The 20,119-nt window shown below is 61.6% G+C and overlaps 2 protein-coding genes across 6 annotated transcripts in view; both read left to right on the forward strand.

Annotated features, from left to right (window-relative positions):
• The first annotated feature begins 506 nt into the window (after positions 1–506).
• On the forward strand, positions 507–14,341 carry BGN (biglycan). 2 transcript variants are annotated; one of them, XM_065916117.1, is made up of 9 exons: positions 507–635; positions 934–1,051; positions 8,969–9,220; positions 9,492–9,604; positions 10,360–10,573; positions 11,095–11,205; positions 11,491–11,584; positions 11,688–11,826; positions 13,211–14,341. In XM_065916117.1, the coding sequence occupies exons 3-9, from the start codon at positions 8,980–8,982 to the stop codon at positions 13,406–13,408; spliced, it is 1,110 nt and encodes a 369-aa protein (XP_065772189.1). In that variant the 5' UTR covers positions 507–635; positions 934–1,051; positions 8,969–8,979; the 3' UTR covers positions 13,409–14,341. The 2 variants fall into 2 exon arrangements, with proteins under 2 accessions (XP_065772189.1, XP_065772188.1); XM_065916116.1 differs by lacking the exon at positions 934–1,051.
• Positions 14,342–19,223: 4,882 nt separating this feature from the next.
• ATP2B3 (ATPase plasma membrane Ca2+ transporting 3) overlaps positions 19,224–20,119 on the forward strand; it is a 61,249-nt gene continuing 60,353 nt past the window's right edge. For all 4 annotated transcript variants that reach the window (XM_065915999.1, XM_065915995.1, XM_065915996.1 and 1 more), the window contains exon 1: positions 19,224–19,452. In XM_065915999.1, the coding sequence (XP_065772071.1) occupies positions 19,445–19,452 (8 nt within the window). In that variant the 5' untranslated portion in view covers positions 19,224–19,444. The remainder of the gene's footprint in view (positions 19,453–20,119) is intronic.

Here is a 20,119-nt window from a genome sequence, read left to right on the forward strand (position 1 = left end):
GCCCCTCGCTGGAGTAGTACCAGGAGGCCACCACCCCCTTGTCCCCCTTCCTTTTCTGCCCTCTCGCCTTCCTCTGCCAGGCCGAGCACTGGCCAGCTAGCCAACTCCCGCCCCCCTTGTTGGGCCTCAGTGTCCCCATCCGGACGTTGGAAAGTTTGAATCTCTGAGGCTGAGTCGTCGTTGGCCCGGAGACGCCAAGGGGCCTTGTCTGAGTGAGAGAGTGTGCACCCCCCGGGGTGGGGAGCAGGGGGTCGTGGCCTTGGAGTTGGTGGCGTCGTCCTCGGGGTGGGGGGGCTTAAGGGGGAGGGGTGCAGCTAGCCCAGCCGTCTACAAGAAAATTACTCCCTTTGAAGCTGCCAGGGGGGCCTGGAAGCCTGCCCCCTCCTTCCCTTCCTCCCTCCCTCTCTCCCTCCCTCCCCGCCCCCTCCCCGCCGCCGTCCCCTCCCCCGTCGGTCTGACCGCCCGCCCAGCCTTTAGCCTCCCTCCCTCCGCCTCCCTCTCCCTCTCTCCCTCTCTCCCCGAACTGCCCAGGAGTGAGCAGCTGCTCTCAGACGACCCAACACACGGACACAGGGACTGGCCGATTCCTCAGGCTGCCCACCAGCCAGTGCGTGCCCACCGCTTGCTCTCCTCAGGTAAGGCCCCCACCCCCACAAGCCCCATCCTGTCCCCCACCATTCCTACAGCTGGCCTGGAACCACCCTTGCCCCGCTGTCTCATCCTCCAGATGCCCTGATCCTGCACTCCCCAAACTCACCCTCCTCATCCCTACCCCTGTCCCCGCGGCCCCCTCACCGCGGTCTCCCACCCCCGCCCCCAAGGCTGCTTGCAGATTCTCAAGCCCCCCGCTGCAGGCTCCCAGCATGCCCTTTCATGGCCACTCTGCAGCCCCTCCTTGGTCCCGGTCCCATCTAGGCCTCTTTTCCCCCCTAGGTCCTCCAGGCATTTTCTCCATCCCCTTCCCTCTCCCCTTGCTCAGCCCTGCTTCACACTCCACATCCCCCTGGGCTTCTGCCTCTTGGAGGCCACCCAGAACATCATCAAGTCCCAGGTACGCCCTGCACCCCCACCGCTGGCCTGGCTCTGGCCCCTGGTTAGCATAGACCTGCGGGCGCCAGCCTGAACTCAGTGCTGGGGAGCGATCCCCAGGGCCTGAGGCTAGACCACGGCATGGGCTCGGAGACTTGGTTTCCCAGGCACACCCCAGGCACCCTGCCCAGATATTCCTCGCTTACTCGCAGGCGAATGTTCTGCATTCATCTCCTCCTGGGTGAGGCATGGGTCCACAGAGCCGTGGCTGAGGGTGGGGAGTGGGGGGCTTGGGTGGGGCTGCCTGAGTGGCTCAGGCCTCTCTGTCCCCAGAACCTCCTTGAACTGAGGCTCCAAAGCGGGGTGCAGAAGGAAGCCCAGGCAACTGTGCCATGTTAGCCAGGCCGGCTTGGCCCAGGGCCCCAGAGGGCTCCATGGGTCAATTTGAGGACATCATCATTCCAGGATGGGCACCTTTAGGGAGGGGTGGGGTTCAAGAGATCCCAGGCTAGGTGCTCTGTTCCCCAAAGGCCACACCCCACAGATACCTGGGGGCACCTCTAGAATGAAGAGAGCATCTCAGATCTGAAACCAAATGGTGCCAACAGGGTTGCCCTCCAGAGCTGGTCCCACAGGACCCCCTAACCCATCCATTACACAGAGGGGACAACAGAGGTCCAGAGAGGGGCAGGAAACTGCCAACAGTGGCCCTGCCAGTCAGGGGAAGAGCTGGGGCCAGGGGTCAGGGCTTCTGACCGACAGACCCTGGCTATTGACCCCATAGCATCCAGGGAGCCATTAGAGACACTTGAGTGTTGATCATGATAGCTTATGGTCAACTGCAGGGTGTGCAGATTGGTGTGGGAGGCAGCCGGACCCCCAGCCCATGTACTAGCAAGCTCCCAAAATGGCTGGCATGCCAAGGGACCTGCCAAGGAATCCAGCAGAGTGCCCTGGAAGACTGGGGGGGGGGTGGGAGCCCCACCTCACCATTCTGTGGATGGGTCTGGGACCTAGGCATGGGTTGGCAAGAGCTTCCTGAGCTGGCTCTGCTTGGTGGAGCAGAAGGCCCAGGGTTCTCTGAGGCAGGGTGCTGGTGGGGGGCACAGAGCAGACCTCGCTTAGGCCTGGGAGATTGCTCTCACAGTTGAAGTCTTCTTAAGGGCTGCTCAGGTCGCCAATGTGGCCAGTCCCGTGCCCTGAGGTCTCCTGCTTCTGTGCCCACTCCCCTCCTGGCCAGCCACCCTGTGGGGACTGGTTGGGATTGAGAGAAGCTGTAGATGCTCTGGAATGTGCATCCAGGCTCTCGGGTTCATGAGGAGAGATAACACGTCGCTGCCCCTGTGTGTGCACAAGTGAGCGCCTCCTGGCCGCCTGCAAGCACTTATGCCATCTGCACCCTGGTGGTTGGGCAGAAGTGCTTTTGTGCGGAATGCCCCATGACCAGCTGCCATAGGCACATCGAGAGAAAGGCACATGGCTGTCTTGCAGCCACAGGGGCAAGGCCGTGGAAAGAGGCTGGCATCAGGGAGAGCTCCCACCACCATGTAGCCAGCAGCTGAGTGGCAACCCTGCCACCCTGGCTGGCTCACCCACTGGCCCACCTTCAGGTTCTGAGGACCCAGGTCACAGAAGGCATTAACCAGCCTATTGCTTTTAATGTCCTGCCCTGGAGCAGGGGCCTCACTGTGTTGATGGGGAGTCTGAGGTCCAGCCCCTTCAACCACAGGTCTGGCAGCACTTCTTTGCCAGTTGATTTTAGGGGCCCAAAAACGTGGGGTGCTAGCCCTCTCACCATTGTGCAGGGTGACATACAAGCCTTGGCCTGAATTTCTCCCCAGTCCCATCAATGGCCCTGGCTCATCACAGAAGGGTGAACAGGGAAGGACTGGAGCAGAGGGGGTATTCAAAAGACAAGAAAGCACCTCCTCTCTTTAGGGATACTCTGTAGTCACTCAGGACCACAGAGGGTCCCTTCCAGCATTGGCGTCAAGTCCCAGAGGAGGAATCAGTCATGAGCCTGCTTCCCAGAGCCACCCACAGCCAGCCCTCCCCCACTCCCTGGAGAAACCCCAAGGAGACAGGCCCGTCCAGTGGTCATTTGTCCTTGGTCACCTGGGACATAGCCTGGGACAGTGACCGGCCCCCAGGGCCACCCAGGAGCACGTGAACAGCAGGCACAGCCCAACGCCCAAAGTGTCCATAGGGCCAGGCACTGTCTGGCGTGTGCCCCCTGCCCCCAGGCAGGGCCCCAGCCCCATTCCAGGGTCTCCAAAGCTCCACCTGCTAGGCCACTGAGCCATTGGTCCTTTGGCTGGCATATCTGGGCCCTCCCCTTCCTTGCCCATGTGCTAACACCCTAGATTGTTAGAAAAGGTCTTCCCACGCCCACCACAACAGCCTCCCAATCGTCCTCATCAGTTACCCCAGGTGGGAGATCTCGGTCCCTGCCTTGAGCTGGGCACCCCTCCCTGAGCCTCTCTACCCTGCTGGTGGGACGGGACACACCAGCCCAAGGGTTTAGCTCCATTCAAGGGGCTGGAGGGTGACAGTGAGCCTCCTGGGGCCCCCTGCTATGAGCCACAGGGGGGGAAGGGGGATGGGCATGGGCTCCTGAAGGCAGGCACACAGGATCCTGCCAGCTCCACCCTCCTGTTGGCTGGTTTTCGGACCAGACAGTGCCCTCCCATCCCCTCTGTTCTCTCTGCTCATGTACTGGGCCCACCCAAACTTCGATCACGCACAAAACCTTCTTGGTGAATCCCATCTTCAAGGAAGCCAGTGGGAGATGGCCTGAGGGGGAAAGGGGAAGGGGTCTGCTTAGTCTTGCTCACTGGGGTTGTGGTAAGATGAACCTTCTAGATAAGAGGTCCTGGGGTGAAAGCCCTCCCACACCTGGAGCCATCAGCCCCAGGGTCCCCCAGGGCTTCCTTCATTCCCTCTGGGCCCCTGCCCAGGCTCTTGGAGCACCAGCCACAGTTCAACCCTCTTTGGCTTGTCCCCTACCTTCTCAGTAGCCCAGTTTGTGCTCCTTGGTGGGCTGGGATCTCTGACATCCCAAACCCACCAAAGGTGCCGGGGACTCTGACGACTCCCTGCTTCCTCTCCCTGGGTAACACATCCAATCTCGGGGTTTAGGGGCCTTGGGGCTCCACCCAGCCAGCTCACACCTAGCTCTCCTGGTCCATGGCATGAAGGCCCAAGTCAGCAGAAACTGCAGCACGGAGCAGAGCTGCAGGACACGGGGCAGTTGGCTGGGAGAGGTCCCAGGCTGCATGCAACAGTGAACCTGCCCCCACGTCTTGCCCACCAGCAGCCTCTAGGAGAATCAGATGGCCAAAAAGGGATGCAGCGGTCAGAGGCCCGAGTTTCCAAAGGATCACAGATTTGGGCAACAAAACTGGGACCTGAAGGAGCCAGACAGAGGGCAGAGGGAGACTGACTCTGGGAGCCCTGTCTCCGGAGACAGGGACAGCTGGGGAGCTGGGTGCCACCTCCATCCTCTCACAGTCTCAGTTCCAGTTTGGCCTTGATGGTGGTCCTAGGGGTTTACAAGCCACCCCACCACACGGAGGGGGAACCCTGGGAGGGGCTGAAAGTCACAGGTCCAGCAAGACCTAGGCTGGCTGCAGAGGGTGACTTCCACCCCAAGCCAAGCCCCCAGTCCCACAAGGGAGCAAGGCAGCCAAGGGCCTCAGGTTCTGGGAGCCTGGCTGAGAACATCTCCCTGTGGGGTCCAGTGCCTGCTGGGGCCTAAAAGCTTGGGGGACCCTCCAGGCCAGGGTGGCGTGATGGCTTTCCCAGGCCACTTCCCTGCAGCTGGAGGCGGGGCAGGGCCATCTGTCCCCACGGGCCGAGGGGAACTATTGATGGTGCTGGCCCGAGAGATGCTATGTTTCCAGAAGCTGCGTGATGCAAGCCTGGGGCCTCCAGACCCACAAGACAGAGCCCTGTTTTCCATCAGCGTCACCTCCAGCCTGAGTCGTGGAGAGTCAATGGGAGAGACAGCACTTCCTGCTGGCCCTGGGGAAGGCTGAGTTAGGAAATCATTTGGGCCTCCTGTTGCACCCCTGGGAAGCGACAGCACCCTCACTCTCCCTTGGGCTTTCTTCAGTGAGCGGGAGAAGGAAAGCTCTGGGGCGGAAAGACCAGGTGACCTGGCTCATTTCCTGCCTGACTTCTGGCACAGTGGAAGGCCAGCCCTTAGACCTTCCTGCCTTCCAGAGGTTTCCCAGCAGGATGGGGGTGTGATGGGTGTCTTCAGGGCTGTGGGGAGAGAGGTCTGGCCTGGGTAGCACCAGCCACTGGCCCAGGGCCAGCTCCTTGCAGCAGATGGGCTGGCTCCTTGTGGGTCTCTGACACCCACATCCAGGTCGAGTCTGTGCCTGAAGGCTGCGGGAGCACAGGACCCAACAGGAAGGAGCCGTCCTGGCCAGCCACACTTGGATGCCCGCTTCCCTCAGAGCTGGAAGGCGTGTTGAGGCCACAGCGGTGGGTTCAGAGGTGGCTGGGGTGTAGACACAAGCAGGGCAGGGCTCACTCCAACCTCCACTGCAGCCACCAGCCCCTCACACAGTCATCCCCACATGCGCGCACACACATCAGCTTCAGGAAGACCCAAGGATGGCATCCGTGCCCTCTGTCTGGGTGCCACCTAAGGGGAGACTAGAGCTGGAGGGTGCAGGGGATGATGGGTTGGATTCTGGGAGGGAAGCGGACAGAAAAGTGGGCACCAGCAGGGCTGAGTGGAAGATGGCACGTGTGTCCGAGTTCAGGTCGGGTTGCTCGGTGGAGCCAGGCACTGGGCTTAGGCGTCCGGCATCTGTGACTTGGCAGCTGTGGGCCACACATCTGTAAGTGAGTTCCCAGGGCCTGCCAGACCTCAGGGCCCACTCCTGCCACCCTTGGCCTGGTGTGAATGCCTGGCATGGCCCCTCCGTGTTCTCAGTGGCTGCCAGTGCGTCTTGTTTGGCTGGGACCTGGAGCCATCCCAGTCAGAGGACTGCGCAGCCTTTCAGAGGGCCAGACAAGGAGAGCCATGTTGGTGGGGGGGGGCGGTCCTCACTCCCACCTGTGGGCGCCTGGCTTGAGGCCTCACCGCCATCACCACTTCTTTCCGTTGCTCTGAGGAGGTGGAGCTCGTTGAGCTCAGAGAACCCCCTGATGAGGCCCAAGGCCACCTGAAGTCCTCGGGGACACGCCCAGGGAGGCCAATGAAGGGAAACTGAGGCCCGGAGGCCTGGCTAGGCTGGGGGGACCAGCCATGGTTCTCACCCTCTGTGTCCATAGTGAAAATCTGAGGGCCTGGCATCACCTGAGGTGGGTTCTTTTCTCTAGGTCTCCATTTTCTCTTCCATCAGATGGAACTTCAGTCCTGGGCGCCCGCTCCAGGCCCCTCCCTGGCTCCTTCTGGCCCTGAGGCCCGGGGGTGTCTTTCGTGGTCTCTGGCAGGCTTGGTATGCAGCTGGCCCCTCTCCCCTCTGCACAGTTCTGGGCACTGAGTCTCTTGCCAGTTCTCTGTGGGGAAAGGAGGGCTGTGGAGGAAAGCCCGCCAGCCTGCCCACTGCCTGGGCCTGGCCAGGAGCCAGGCAGAACCAGCCAAACCTTGTCCTCTGCCCTGAGGGCTCTGGGGGCCTTCAAGACCTCAGCTTCCCTCTCCCGCAGACTGAGCTTCCAATGGAACCCGCCCTTCCCCACCCTGCACCCCCAGGGAGGGTCTCAGGAGCTCACGTAGGGCCTCGGTGGCTAGTTCTGCCTGGGAACTCCATGTGGAGGGCCCAAACCCAGGCCAAGGCTCCCTGTGGAGGCCCCCAGGCCTCCCCAGTCCCCCAGGCCTGGCCGGACCACCCCACCCCAGCCGTCCAGGTGGATGGTGGATCCCAGAGCCTCCCAAGGCTCCAGTGGGGTATTTCAGCCCTGACTCATTCCCCCTGTGAGGTAGCGGCTTTGGGAGGGGTGCCAGGGGAGGGGGGAGCAGTCTCCTCCGCCTCCTGCTCCATCTTGCCCTCCTGCCTTCATCCTCCCTTTCACTTCCTCTTCTCAACTTTGGGGGTCCAGCCATGCCTGGGAAGCCTGGGCCCACCCTACCTTGCCTTGTGCTTTGAAAACCTGTGGGAAGGAAAAGGGACTACTGGTCCAGGTAGGCAAACACAGGGTCTTCTCCCCACTCTGTGCCAAGACCCTCGGGGCTGGGGGTGGGGTGGAGTGGAGACTCCCCCAGTCCTATGGGACCAGCATAGGGCTGATGGGACCTTGAGTGTGACCACAGGCGCTCAAGGCCCAAAGGAGCCAGGAAGGCCAGGGGCTCCCCCAACCAAGAGGGACCCTCACTTTGCTGTGTGACCTGGGAGGCAAGGTGGCTTTTCTGAGTCTATCAGTGGGGGCTGCACACTCAAGAGGATTGCCGGCCTGCTGGGGGCGCTCTGGGGCTGACTCTGACGCTGAGGCCACTGAACCCCAGACTGGGGACCCCATCCCCCACCTCCAGCATCTGCCTGCCAAGCGCACTGCCCGCCCCAGCTGCTGCAAAGGTGGGAGCCAGGACAGGTCACATGACCAGCTCTGAGGGGCCAGAGAGGTGCGAGAGAGGGTGGCCGGATGGCGATCAATGGGAACCCCAGAGGGCAGAGCTGTTGTGCCAACAGGTCTGCAAGTGGCCACAGGCCCTCCCACTGCCTGAGGGTGGCACGGCTCCAAGGCAGCAGCCCCCCAGGCCACCAGCCCAGCCCCACATCCACTGGGCCTGCCTGGGGCTTCTCCCCACTTTGCATCCAGCCATCAGGCTCGGGGGGGCTCACCCCAACCCCTCTGAAGCCCCAAAAAACTCCTCCCCTGGCCAAGATGGGCCCCAAGTGAGGGCCTCTGTGGGGTAGGGCTGAGGTCCGCACGTGGGGCAACCCCAGACACCCTGTGCTTGGGAAACAAGCAAGGCGGGCACGTGTATCCCTGTGTCACACTTGGGAAAATGAGGCTGGGGCTTGCCCAGGAAATCTGGGTGAGGGGGCATCCTCTTCAGGGACAAGATTTTCTGCTAGAGGAGCCCGTGTGGATGGGGGCAGCCTCTGCTGGAGGAGGAGAAGGCAGGCAGATGTGGGCACCAGGGGCAGGCTTGGGCAGGACGGCTTTCCCCCCACTCCCACCCTCAGCCTGCTTCCTGGCCTGGGGGACTCCAGACAAGCCTGACCCTGCCCGCCACCCTGGCAGTAGCCTGTTCCCCTCCAGTGGCCTTTCCAGGGGGGCGGGCCTTGGATAGAAGGCAGGGGAAGGCTTCGTGGGCCAGAGGAGGAAGCCAAGACCCCCCAGTAGCAGCAAGGATGTGGGGGGACATCAGGGTTCCCCCTCGATCTCTGGTATTCCACACATGGGCTAGGGCTAGCCCAGCTCTGCCCAGCATGCCCACCCTGGTGCCTTGGTCTCTTGACTTTCTTAGAAAAACATGGGTGCACTGCAAAGGGGGCTCAGGCAGGAAAGGATTGGCCCTGGCCCCCGTGGTTATCTTTCAATCTTAATTCTTCAAGATCTGTGGTGGCAGAGGACTGGGTTTCCCTCTCCGCCACCTCCACTAACCTCCCCGATCCCCCCCCCCACATAGGCTGAGGCTGACTCATTGTCCTGTGCGGGGAGGGGGGCAATGCATGTGTGTGTGTGTGCTTGTGCATTGGAGGGGTGCAGACTCCCTAACTGGAAAGATAGGGCATGGCCCACGGTGGCAAAGTCCTGCCTGGAAACGGAGCAGGACAGAAGGAAGCCAGCCATGCCCCCACCCTGCCCAGGGACTCCTGCCCACCCACACCTCCCTCCTGGTCACTCCAGCCCAGGGTCTGGCTGCCCTGGGGAGGTGTGACAGACATGAAGACAGCACACACACAGAACCCCAGCCCCCTGGGCATGGGCATTGACTGGGCTCCTCTGATGGCCCCTCCTCACCCTGGCTTTTCAGGCACGCCCACTATGTGGCCCCTGTGGCCTCTTGCGGCCCTGCTGGCCCTGAGCCAGGCCCTGCCCTTTGAGCAAAAAGCCTTCTGGGACTTCACTCTGGACGATGGGCTGCCCATGCTGAATGATGAGGAAGCTTCGGGTGCAGAAACAACCTCGGGCATCCCAGACCTGGACTCCCTCCCACCCACCTACAGCGCCATGTGCCCTTTTGGCTGCCACTGCCATCTGCGGGTTGTTCAGTGCTCCGACCTGGGTCAGTCTGTGGCGGATGGATGTGGAAGGCTGAGGGTGGGCAGGGGGTGATCCGGATCCAGCCCAGGGATCCTAATTTCACTGTGGGAGGGTGTCCCTGGGTCTGCTTGAAAGAACGTGGGGAGGGAAAAGAGTGTACAACCCTGGCCTTGGAGCTGCACCCACTTGCGGCCGTGGAGTCCCCATGTGAGGGTCCACATGTGCGCCCCTTTGGGGCTGGGGCTATGGCCATGGCCTTGGCTCACACTGCTGACTGCTGCGCCGGCCCCCAGGTCTGAAGGCTGTGCCCAAGGAGATCTCGCCCGACACCACCCTGCTGGACCTGCAGAACAATGACATCTCTGAGCTCCGAAAAGATGATTTCAAAGGCCTCCAGCACCTCTACGTAAGCCTACCCTGGTTCTTCCAAGGGTCTGGAAAGAGGCAGCAGGCCTGCAACCCGGTGGGCGTGTGGAGGGGTGGGGTTCTGATGGGTGTTGGCACGCACTTATGCAATGTGAGAGGGGACCGGGGACCCAGGGAGTCCTGAGAGAGGTTAGGAGGCAGCTGTGGTGGGAGCACCCAGGGTCATGGGCACATGTGCAATGTCGGGACAAGATAAAAGGAAAGTGAAGTTGCTCAGTCGTGTCTGACTCTTTGTGACCCCGTGGCCTGTAGCCTATCAGGCTCCTCCATCCATGGGATTTTCCAGGCAGGGGCACTGGAGTGGGTGGCCATTTCCTTCTCCAGCAGATCTTCCCCACCCAGAGATCAAACCCGGGTCTCCCCACATTGCAAGCAGACTCTTTCCCCTCTGAGCCACCAGGGAAGGACAGGATCACCCAGCCCAATTCTCTCTGTTGACTGCTACCTTTGCATCTTATTGGCTCCTCCCAGCAGCTCAGTAAGGAAAGGTTGCATCGCAACCAGGGTGCAGGTAGGGTAACCAGGGCACGAGCTACAGCGACCTTGCTAAATCTGAGTGCCGGCTCCTGCTCTGCACTCTGCCCATGAGCAGAGGTAGATCTCCTGGAAGCTGAGCTGGGGCTCCAGCATCTGTGAAGCCCCGACAACGTGAATCACTACCTCAGGGGCAAGGAAGAGGGGAGAGGAGAAGGCAGGCAGGCAGGCGGGGAACTGAGGCCTTCTGTGCCACCTCAGGCCTTGGTCCTCGTGAACAACAAGATCTCCAAGATCCACGAGAAGGCCTTCAGTCCCCTGCGGAAGCTGCAAAAGCTCTACATCTCCAAGAACCACCTGGTGGAGATCCCTCCCAACCTGCCCAGTTCCCTGGTGGAGCTCCGCATCCATGACAACCGCATCCGCAAGGTGCCCAAGGGCGTGTTCAGTGGGCTTCGCAACATGAACTGCATTGGTGAGTCAGGCCCGCCCTGTGGTGGTCCTCAGGTGGTCCTGAGGTTGTGGTGGTCCTCCGTTGTGGTGAGGGTGGACAGGGAAGGGGGAGGGTCAAGGAGGGGGTCTCTGCCGGCCGGAGCAGCCTGGTGACATGGACAAGCCAGCTGGCCTCACAGAACGTTCTGGAGGCTTGCCTAGGGTCACACCCCAGAGCTGCCAAGGCCAGGTGAAGAGAAACCCAGGCCCGTAAGGAAAGGACAAGTATAGAGGTGGCACAGCCTGCCAGCCAGGGGCCAGGTGGGAGAAGCTGGGCTGGCTCCCCTTGTCCCCGAGGGCCCATGCCAGGCCCAGGGCCCTTGGTAGCTCGTGGTGTTCAACAGCAAGGGGTTTGCAGCTCATCCAGTAAATTAGTGGCACTGCTTTCAGGGGGAGATGGGGGAGTGGGTGCTTAGTGGGGGCCCCTTAGGAAGCAACAGGCCCCAAGGGTATGGGGACAGATGCTTAGCCTTGGCTTCAGGGCTGAGAGAGCCTCTCTCCTAGAAATGGGTGGGAACCCCCTGGAGAACAGTGGCTTTGAACCTGGAGCCTTTGATGGCCTGAAGCTCAACTACCTTCGCATCTCCGAGGCCAAGCTCACTGGCATCCCCAAAGGTAGGGAGGTAGCCCTTCTTTCCCACATTTTGGGGGGGCACAGGTGGGGGGGCACAGGTAAGGAGCCCGGAGCCATCTGGAGCCACCACCCAGTGTACTCAGGGAGGGCTTTGGTCGCCCCTCTCCCATCCTGGGGCAGAATTCGGCTCTCTGCTCCATCAGGAGTGAAATCGTGCACACACACACACACACACACACACACACACACACACACAGGACCAGCCCTCCCCCACCCCACAGTCTTCCCTCCTGGATTCAACTCAGAGGATCCTTTTTTCCCGGCAGACCTCCCCGAGACCCTCAATGAACTCCACCTGGACCACAACAAAATCCAGGCAATCGAGCTAGAAGATCTGCTCCGCTACTCCAAGTTGTACAGGTAGGCTGGGGAGGGGGGTGTCTCAGGGGGCCCTGAGTTCGCCCAGTGCCCTGTGGCCCACAGACCCCATTACATCGTCTTTTATTCATCTATCCCTTCCCAGGCTGGGGCTGGGCCACAACCAGATCCGCATGATTGAGAACGGGAGCCTGAGTTTTCTGCCCATGCTGCGGGAACTGCACTTGGACAACAACAAGCTGTCCAGGGTACCGTCTGGTCTTCCAGACCTCAAGCTCCTCCAGGTGAGAGCCAGGTTTTTCTAACACACGGCGAGGGGAGGGGGCAGCCGATGTTCCCAGGGCAGCTGCTGAGATGAGACCCTAGCTGTCAGTGCTCGGACCCATCGCGGAGCAGAACGGGACCTCGCTGTGCAGCTGGTCAGATGTGTGCTCTGGCTGGTGACTCCAGCTCCTCATCTGGAAAGGTGCTGAGAAAGCGAAAGGGCAGAGTAGGGACTGCACTGTGGACAGCGAGGAGGCTGGGTACAGGGGTGGCGAGGTGGCAGGATGCGCCAGAACCAGCCTGGTAGATACTTGAGCTCAAGGTCTCTCGGGTGGGTTCAGTTCAGTTCAGTTCAGTCTCTCAGTCGTGTCTGACTCTTTGCAACCGCATGGACCACAACACACCGGCTTCCCTGTCCTTCAGCAACTCCCAGAGTTTACTCAAACTCATGTCCATTGAGTGGGTGATGCCATCCAACCATCTCATCCTCTGTCATCCCCTTCTCCTCCTGCCCTCACTCTTTCCCAGCATCAGGGTCTTTTCAAATTAGTCAGCTCTTCGCATCAGGTGGCCAAAGTATTGGAGTTTCTTGGGTGGGTGAGACCCCACAAAGGTGTCACAGGCCCAGGGGCTTGGGGAATAGTCTGGGCAGGAAGTGGCTTGATGAGGGGATCAAGGGGTCCTCTCAAGGTCTTCTTTGGGCCTGCTCTGGACCTCAGTCTCTGCCTACATGCCAGGAGACTGGCCATTCTTGCAGGCTGTCCAGTCGGGGGGAGTCCATCACCCTGCCCTGCAAGGGGATTGCCAACTTACAGCGGCAGTGCCCTCTGGCGGCCATATCCTGCCACCTCTAGAAGGCACTGTTGCAGCCCTCCATGCCGCACTCCTCTGCCCCACCCCATCAGACAGTCCATGCCCCCCACCCTACAGTCCCATAGAGAGAGCCTTCAAGGAGTTGGGGGGGGCAAGAGCTCCTGAGAACTGGGAGGAGGAGGAGACCCTCAGTCCAGGGAACCCAGAGGAAGGCCAGGGACTGTGTGAACCCAGGGTGGCATCCTTCCCACATCAACAGCCCCATTCACACCCACCCCACTAACCCCCCATCCCAGCACCCAGTCACACACCAGTGCCTGAACACTGCTCAACAGCCACCTGACAACCATTTGCAAGCCTGGTTGTACTCCTCCAGACAATGGAAGAATCACCTCCAGGCCCTCAAAGGGTCGTATGGATGCAGCACATGAACCCCTGAGGCGGCTGGGCAGGACTCAGCTGGCATGGAGGGCACCAGGCTTATGGGTTCTGCCCGCTGCTTGGGCTCCCCAAGTGGGGCCGACTCAGGAACAGGGTTGGGGGCGGGGGCAAGGGGGCCTGCTGCCCTGAGCCACACCTCTCTGTCCCCAGGTGGTCTATCTGCACACCAACAACATCACCAAGGTGGGCGTCAACGACTTCTGCCCGGTGGGCTTCGGGGTCAAGCGGGCCTACTACAATGGCATCAGCCTCTTCAACAACCCTGTGCCCTACTGGGAGGTGCAGCCGGCCACCTTTCGCTGCGTCACTGACCGCCTGGCCATCCAGTTTGGGAACTATAAAAAGTAGAGGCTGTGGCAGCCGCTGTGGTGGTGGCCTGGGAAGGGTCTCCTGGGGTGCATGGCATGTGTCCTGAAGGGGCAACAAAGCAAGGGAACCAAGCCCTACCTTCGACCCCCACCCTCCACTCACGGCCCCTTGACACCCCCACACTGGCTCCCAAGTGTGCAGGTGGGGTATGATGCCTGGGCCCCATCACATGCCCCTTGGCTTCAGAGCTGCCCCTGCCCACCCACATCATACCCATTCAGAGGCGCCCCCCCACCAAGCTTTCTTCCCATTCACCCCAAAAGCAAATGATCTGAGGCTCCAGTCCAAGGAAAACGGTCCCTGGCTCTGGGGGGATCAAGGATGGAGACCCCACTAAGCCCACCCCACCTGCCAGACTCACATCACTCCTCAGCCCAGCCGGCTACCTTTGCCCTCCTCAGCCCCCTGCCATCCTTCTGCAAGTTCATGGCCCCCCAGGGCAGCCTCCGGGGTCTCCTGGCCCCTGGACCAGTCTTGTCCAGCTCTCTCTGTCTGTCCCCCCCACCCTCGTTTCTGACATACTTGGGCTAGGTCTGCTTTCTGTTTCTCTGGGCTCTGCCCAGCCCTTACCCAGGCAGGCAGGAGTGGGGAACAGCTGCCCTCCTACTCTGCCCAGGCTCGCCCAAAGCCTGGGTGATCCTTCCGGAACCCAGCAGACAGGGAAGTGCTGCACCCTCTCCTCCACAGCCAAGAGTGGAGCCCTGGGCTCAGCCAGACCCTGAGGGTCTGTCCCACTGGAGTTCCCATCATGCTTCTCACTGTCCATCTTCCCCCCATGATGGCTCAGTCTCCCCTCCCCTTGCCTTCTGGCCTCTGGTCTGGTGGGGGTTTCAAACCATCACACCCAGCTTGAGGAGGGGCTGCTTCTGAGGTCGATTGTTGTCTTTCAATTAAAGAAGCACTGTGCAATAAGGCTGTGTGCGTGCCACCTCTCAGGGTGCCTGGGGACCCAGCAGAAGGGGGAGCCACCCTGGGCTACTGCGGCTGGCTCCCGGGTTCTGCCTCTGTGTGCCCACGCCCAGCCTTGGGTTGCCTACTTGCTGATTTCCCTGCCTTCAAGGAAGGGTCCTGAGCACCCTCAGGTTGGAGGCTGCACCTAGAGGACCCGGGAAACCAGGCAGAAGGCCCCAGGCTGCCCCCTTTCCCTCCCTTCTAGCCCTACCTTCTGTTGCCCCGGCTATCCCTGAAGCAGAGCTGGCTGCAGATCACCAGAGGGAGCTGGTCTTGGAGTCTGGGGGCTCAGAATGGTATGGGATGTCGGCTGTGGGCAGAGTCGTGTGCCACACCCATGTGAGCACCAGGGGGCGCACTCCTAGGAGGTTCAGGCCTCATGGGGACAGGATCCAGGGCCATGTACACTCACCTGTGCCGGCTTGGCCTAGGCTCCCAGCAGCGCTTCCACCCAGTAGGTCCCCCTTTATGCCAGCAGAGCCATGCCCAGGTCGTAGCACGCAGGCTCAGGCTCGCTAGGAAGGATCGCGGACACAGCTGGTGAAGCCAGGGAACACAGATCTGCCCTAGAGGGGACGAAGGGAAGACAGTCCTCAGAGAAATGCCCTTTGGGTGGCAAGCCCGTTGGGCTAAGCAGGAGGCAGGCTACCTCCAGCCTGACGGCTCTGCCCTCATCCCGCACCAGGGTCCTGGGCACTGGGCCATGGAAGCCAGGGCTTCCCTGAGCAGCCATGGGCCACCAAAGGAACACAAGAGCCTGGATCTGTGTTTGAAGGCCCCGTGTGGTCTTTTGTCAAGGTGGTGGCCCCGGGCAGTTCATACCAGCCCTGACCTGGCAGCCCATGCTGGGTCCCTTCAGTGCTGGAGCTGCCCGGGCCCTCTGGGGTGGCAGGGGCCCTGTGTCACCCCTGGCGACGATGCTCTGCCCCAGGGGTCTGGCATGGAACTGCCTTCGCCTCTTCCTGAAAGCCCTTCCCTCCTGAGGCCGGAGCCCACGGAGGTGGGGGCCAGCAATGGATGAATACTGCACCCCCCCAGGTTCTCAGAGTGGGGCCCTTCCACCCCTTAGGCCCTTCAAGAGGAGGGTTTTTCCTTTGGGGGATGGGAGGTACTGTTCAATGTGGTTGGCCTCGTGATAGAATGCCACTCATTGGCATCGTAGCACTATTCTGGGCCATGTGTTCCATGGCCCTGGCAATCTTTGCTGAGCTGGGCAGGCTTGGGGCAAGCGCAGTGGCAGGGAGCCAGGAGTCAGGGCCTCGATCAAGTCCCCTCGCTGGCGGGAGCTCAGGGCATCAGATCCTGGGGCATAGGTTCAACGCAGTACCCCCCGCCCCCACTGGAGATCGTGGATACCTGTCTTCTCTCCTGGCTGCCCTGCCCTTCCTTCCCTCCCTGCCTCCGTCTCCCTCGAGGACATGGGTGCCTTGACAAGCCGGTGGGACCCGTGTCATAATGCTGGGAGGCACAGAGCCAACCCCTGGGGTAGGGCTCCTGGGAACGTGGCCCATGGGCCCGGTGGGTTACCCTGCATGAGAGGCGACAACACCCCACAGGCAGGACCAGAGTGTGGCTCTCAGGGACCCAAGGGACCACCCAGGCAACCCCACCATCCCACCTCCCCACTGCAGGTTCGGAGACCAGTTAGAAGGGAGGTCTCCGTAGCCAGAGCCCCAGGTCCAAGACCAACAGTCCACTTAGTGTCAGTCAGCTACGGGGTGAATGGCAAGGTCTGAGATGATAGCAAGAAGAAAGCAAAAGTGGAGTGACCAGCCTTTGAAAAAAGCCTAAGGCTGCATCTCTGCCAGCCCAAAGCCTGCCATGTACAGAAGGCTGGGATACTGGACTTGAGCTGGGGTGGGGAGTGATGGATGGGTGGAGGGGAGTCCAGTTCCAAAGCCACAGTAACCCCCAGGGAAAGAGGGGGGAGGGACTGGGTCCAGCCAACCTTGAGTTGGACCAGGTCCAGCCTGCCCTTGGGTACAGACTGGACACGGGGTGAGAGCTGAAGAGGGCGCAGGGGGCAGCTTGGGGCCCCCTGGGGAACTCTGGGCATGCAGGTGTGACTTGCAGGAGGGGTCTGACCCTGAGAGTGAGCTGGGGCTGGCGCGCATGCGCGCGCGCGCACACACACACACACACACACACACACACACACACACACACACGGCAATGAAAGTCATGGCAGCAGCTCGCTGGGGGCGGGCAGTCCCGTGAATGGAGAGGCCACCAAGGGGCTGCCTGAATGACCCAGGGCTAGGGCAGGGGATATTTCCCAGCCCTCCTGGCAGGTCAGGTGCCTTCTGGATGTGGCCGGGCCCAGCTGGAGCCTAAGCTCAATCCACCACTGAGGTTTAGACAAGTTGGGGCTTGTCCGAGGGGCAGTCAGCCAGGTGTCTGAGGGCGAGAGCCAGGACACCGAAAGTAACAGCCCCTCCTGAAGGGCCCAAGGGGTGGAGGGGCCCCACTCTGAGAACCTGGAGGGGTTATTCATCCATTGCTGGCCCCACCTCCGTGGCCTCCAGTCTCAGGAGGACAGGGTTTTCTGGAAGAGGTGAAGGCCAAACCCCTGGAGCAGAGCGTCATCATCAGGGGTGACACAGGGCCCCTGCCACCCCAGAGGGCCCGGGTAGCTCCAGCACTGAAGGGACCCAGCAGGGGCTGCCAGGTCATGGCTGGTACGAGCTGCCCAGGGCCACCACCTTGACAAAAGACCACACAGGGGCTTCAAATACAGATCAAGTCTCGTGTTACTGAACACAGGAGTCCAAAATCAGGGTATCAGGAGGGCTACAAAAACTCACTCCTGCCTCCCTCTTAAAAGGACACACACATTATCACAACAGGTAGGGCCCACAGCTCGAGATGGTATGGCCCCTGCAGCCTGGGGTCTTCTCTGCCTGGTTGTCCTGGCCACCCCTGCGTCTGGGCCCTGGGAGCACCCACTTGTACCCAGAGCTGGTGGTCAAGCTGGGTTTTCATTGAGACGGGTGATGGGGCGCAAGCCTGACCCAGGCATCCACACCAGGGAAGAAGAGCCCCAAGTGCTCTGAGTGTGTGTGTGTGTGAATAACTGAGTGCATACAATTGTGCGCGAGTATGTGACTGTGAATAATTGAAGATGAGAGGGTAAAGGTGTGAGAATAACAGCATGTGTGCGTGTGGGTGAGTGAGTATGAGTGAGCTCTGTGAGGCAGTAAGTGTGGCTATGAGGAATTGTGGCTGAGCACTGGTAAGTGTGCATGTGTGAGGCTGTGACCATGGGTGAGCTTTGGTGTGAATGTGCGTGCATAAGTGTGCATGTGTTCTGAGTGAGCATGTAGGAATGTCAGCATGTGGGAGCATGTGTGTCACTGTCTGTGAGTGCGTCAGCATATGTGAGTGGCAGCATGTGTGAGCGTGCGTGTGTCACCATGTGTGTGTCAGCACATGTGACAATGTCATCATGTACGAGTGTGTCTGCATGCAAGAGGATGTATGTCAGCATGTGTAAGTCAGAGTGGGTGTGTGTGTGTGTGGGTGTGCATGCGTGAACCTACGTGGAATGTCTGAAATGTACCAGATCTCAAGGGCTTCTTGCAGAAGGGACAGACTGTGACAAGGTGGGACTGTCCCCTGACCTGGGGAAGACCTCCTGCAGTGCCTTTGTGGCTTTTAGGTCCTGCCACCCTGGCACCTCCTCTCCGAGCTCCTAGTACCATCTTACGTCTCCTGCGGCCTTTACCCCAAGTGCCATGCCTTGAGTTCAAGCTCTGCCCACCAGCTCCCTGTGTCAGGGTCCCAGCCACACCCCTGGTGCCCAGCCTGGGCCTGGCACACAGGATACCCTGGGACCTTGTTTGTCTGAGGCAAGAAAGAATTAGCGGCTGTGTCTGGGCCTTGTCTCCCTGCCTGCTCGGGGGTGGTGATGCCTACTGGGGTCTGGCACTTGTCTTCCACACACTCAGCCCCCATCCCATGCCACCCACACCCCGTGGCACTCTGCTCACTGCTCACAGATGGTGGCAAAGTCCCAATCAGGGTGTGTAGGCACTGACTGCCCCTGGGGTTGGGCAGCTTGGAGCTTTAAGGACCAGGGGCAGGAGTGGCCAGCTCCCACCTGGCCACTGGGTGGCCATGGGCACATGCTTGAGTCTGTCTGCAGATGTCCCTATGTGCATTTGGCCATACGGTGGTGATGGGGATGGGGGGGGGGTCTTCTCCACACTAGAGTTTGGTCTGTGTGTCTGTTTCCACGTGTCCGTAAGGTGTGCTCTTCTGTGTCTGCCTCTGGGTGTTCACCTGTGTGCAGGATCGCCCTGGGTCCTGTATGGTGTTTGTGTGATAACCTTTGGGGTCATTGACTTTGAGACCCTGTCCCAAGCTCTGGTCACCCTCCCGGAAAACTGTTTAGATTTCCTGAGAATTACCAACACCTCTGAAGCCGCGGGGTGGGAGTCGGGGGCCGGAGAAGAGCAAAGACCCCCAAATTACAAATCAGCAACTCAGCTTCACGCCCCATTCGACTCCGGGCGGTGCCCTGGAGAGGGAGAGGCAGCCTTCCGCTCTCGACGCCCTTTCTCTGAGCTCCCGGGTGCCAGGGTCCCCCAGTACCAGCTTGCGCCCACCCCCATCCTCGGCCGCCGCCCTCTGGGGGTCACTGCCAAACCGAGAAGGGCAGGCAGCCCCGCGCGTCCTGGGCGCACAATGGTCGCGGAGCCCCGGAGTCCCATGGCTCGCGCCCCGCGGCCCCCGAGCCGCGCGCCGCCCCCCGCGCCGGCTCCCTCCTCCCTCCGTTCTCCTCCCCCCTCCCGCTCCCTCCCTCCTCCCTCCCTCCGCGCTTAGAGCTGCGGCTGGAGCCGAGCGCGCCGCGTCGCCTGCCGCTGCCGCTGCCGGTGCAGAGCGTGTGGAGCACTCGGCCGCAGCCCTCGGCCGCCTCGGAGGGTCGTGACCGCGCCGCCGGCCAGGCCGCCCCGTGCCCGGGCCTTGCGGTTCCCGGAGTCGATCGTGGCCCGCCGGGCCGCCCGCCCGCAGAGACTAGAGACAGCGCCCGCCTGAACCGAGGCCGCGGGAGCGGCCGTGCCCATGACCGGGTAAGTGGTGCCTTAGACGCGCGGCCGCCACCGGGGTGGGCGCGGGCGCAGGCGGAGCGGGCGGCCCGGCAGGTGGCCCGACCTGCAGGTGGGGGGACCCAGATCCCCGCCCTGAGCCACCTGTGCCCTGCGTCTGGCCTGCGTGTTCTTGCGGCACCGCGGCCGAGCGTCACCCCTGGGGGCCCTGGGCGGCCGAGAGGGCGGGCAGCGCCCCGCAACCTTCGCCCGGCGCCCCGCATCCTGCGCGCACGCGCATCTGCGTCTGGGGAGAAAGACCGCCGGGGGGCTGCGGGCGGGTCCAGGAAAGGGGGGAGCGCACAGCCCGAGAGGGGGCGCCGGGCCTCGGCTGGAGCTGCAGCGTGCACACGCACCTTCTCGGAGCCTCTAGGCACCCCCTCCCCCACCCCCCGCACCCCGCGCCCTCACACTATATCATCCTTACCGGACCCACAGTCTGAGAAACCCTCACACGCTCCCACACTGTACCCCCACCCCCGCACACCCACACAGCTTCTGGGCCGACCCTGCCGCCGGCCCGGGCAATGCCAACGGGCAAGCAGCCCCAGCCACACTTGGCTAACTCCTCCATCACTCGGTGCACCGCCGTCCTCCCCCCCCCCCCTCACCTGGGTGACCTTGGCCAAATGGCTTCTCCCTGCGGGGTCCT

This window comes from Muntiacus reevesi, chromosome X (assembly GCF_963930625.1).
Source record: "Muntiacus reevesi chromosome X, mMunRee1.1, whole genome shotgun sequence".
Lineage (NCBI taxonomy): Eukaryota > Metazoa > Chordata > Mammalia > Artiodactyla > Cervidae > Muntiacus > Muntiacus reevesi.

Coding starts and splice junctions, on each gene's coding strand:
- BGN (XM_065916117.1), top strand. CDS start 8,980: ATGTGGCCCCTGTGGCCTCTTGCGGCCCTGCTGGCCCTGAGCCAGGCC. Junction 9,221..9,491: donor TGTTCAGTGCTCCGACCTGG/GTCAGTCTGTGG, acceptor GCCGGCCCCCAG/GTCTGAAGGCTGTGCCCAAG. Junction 11,206..11,490: donor GCTCACTGGCATCCCCAAAG/GTAGGGAGGTAG, acceptor TTTTCCCGGCAG/ACCTCCCCGAGACCCTCAAT.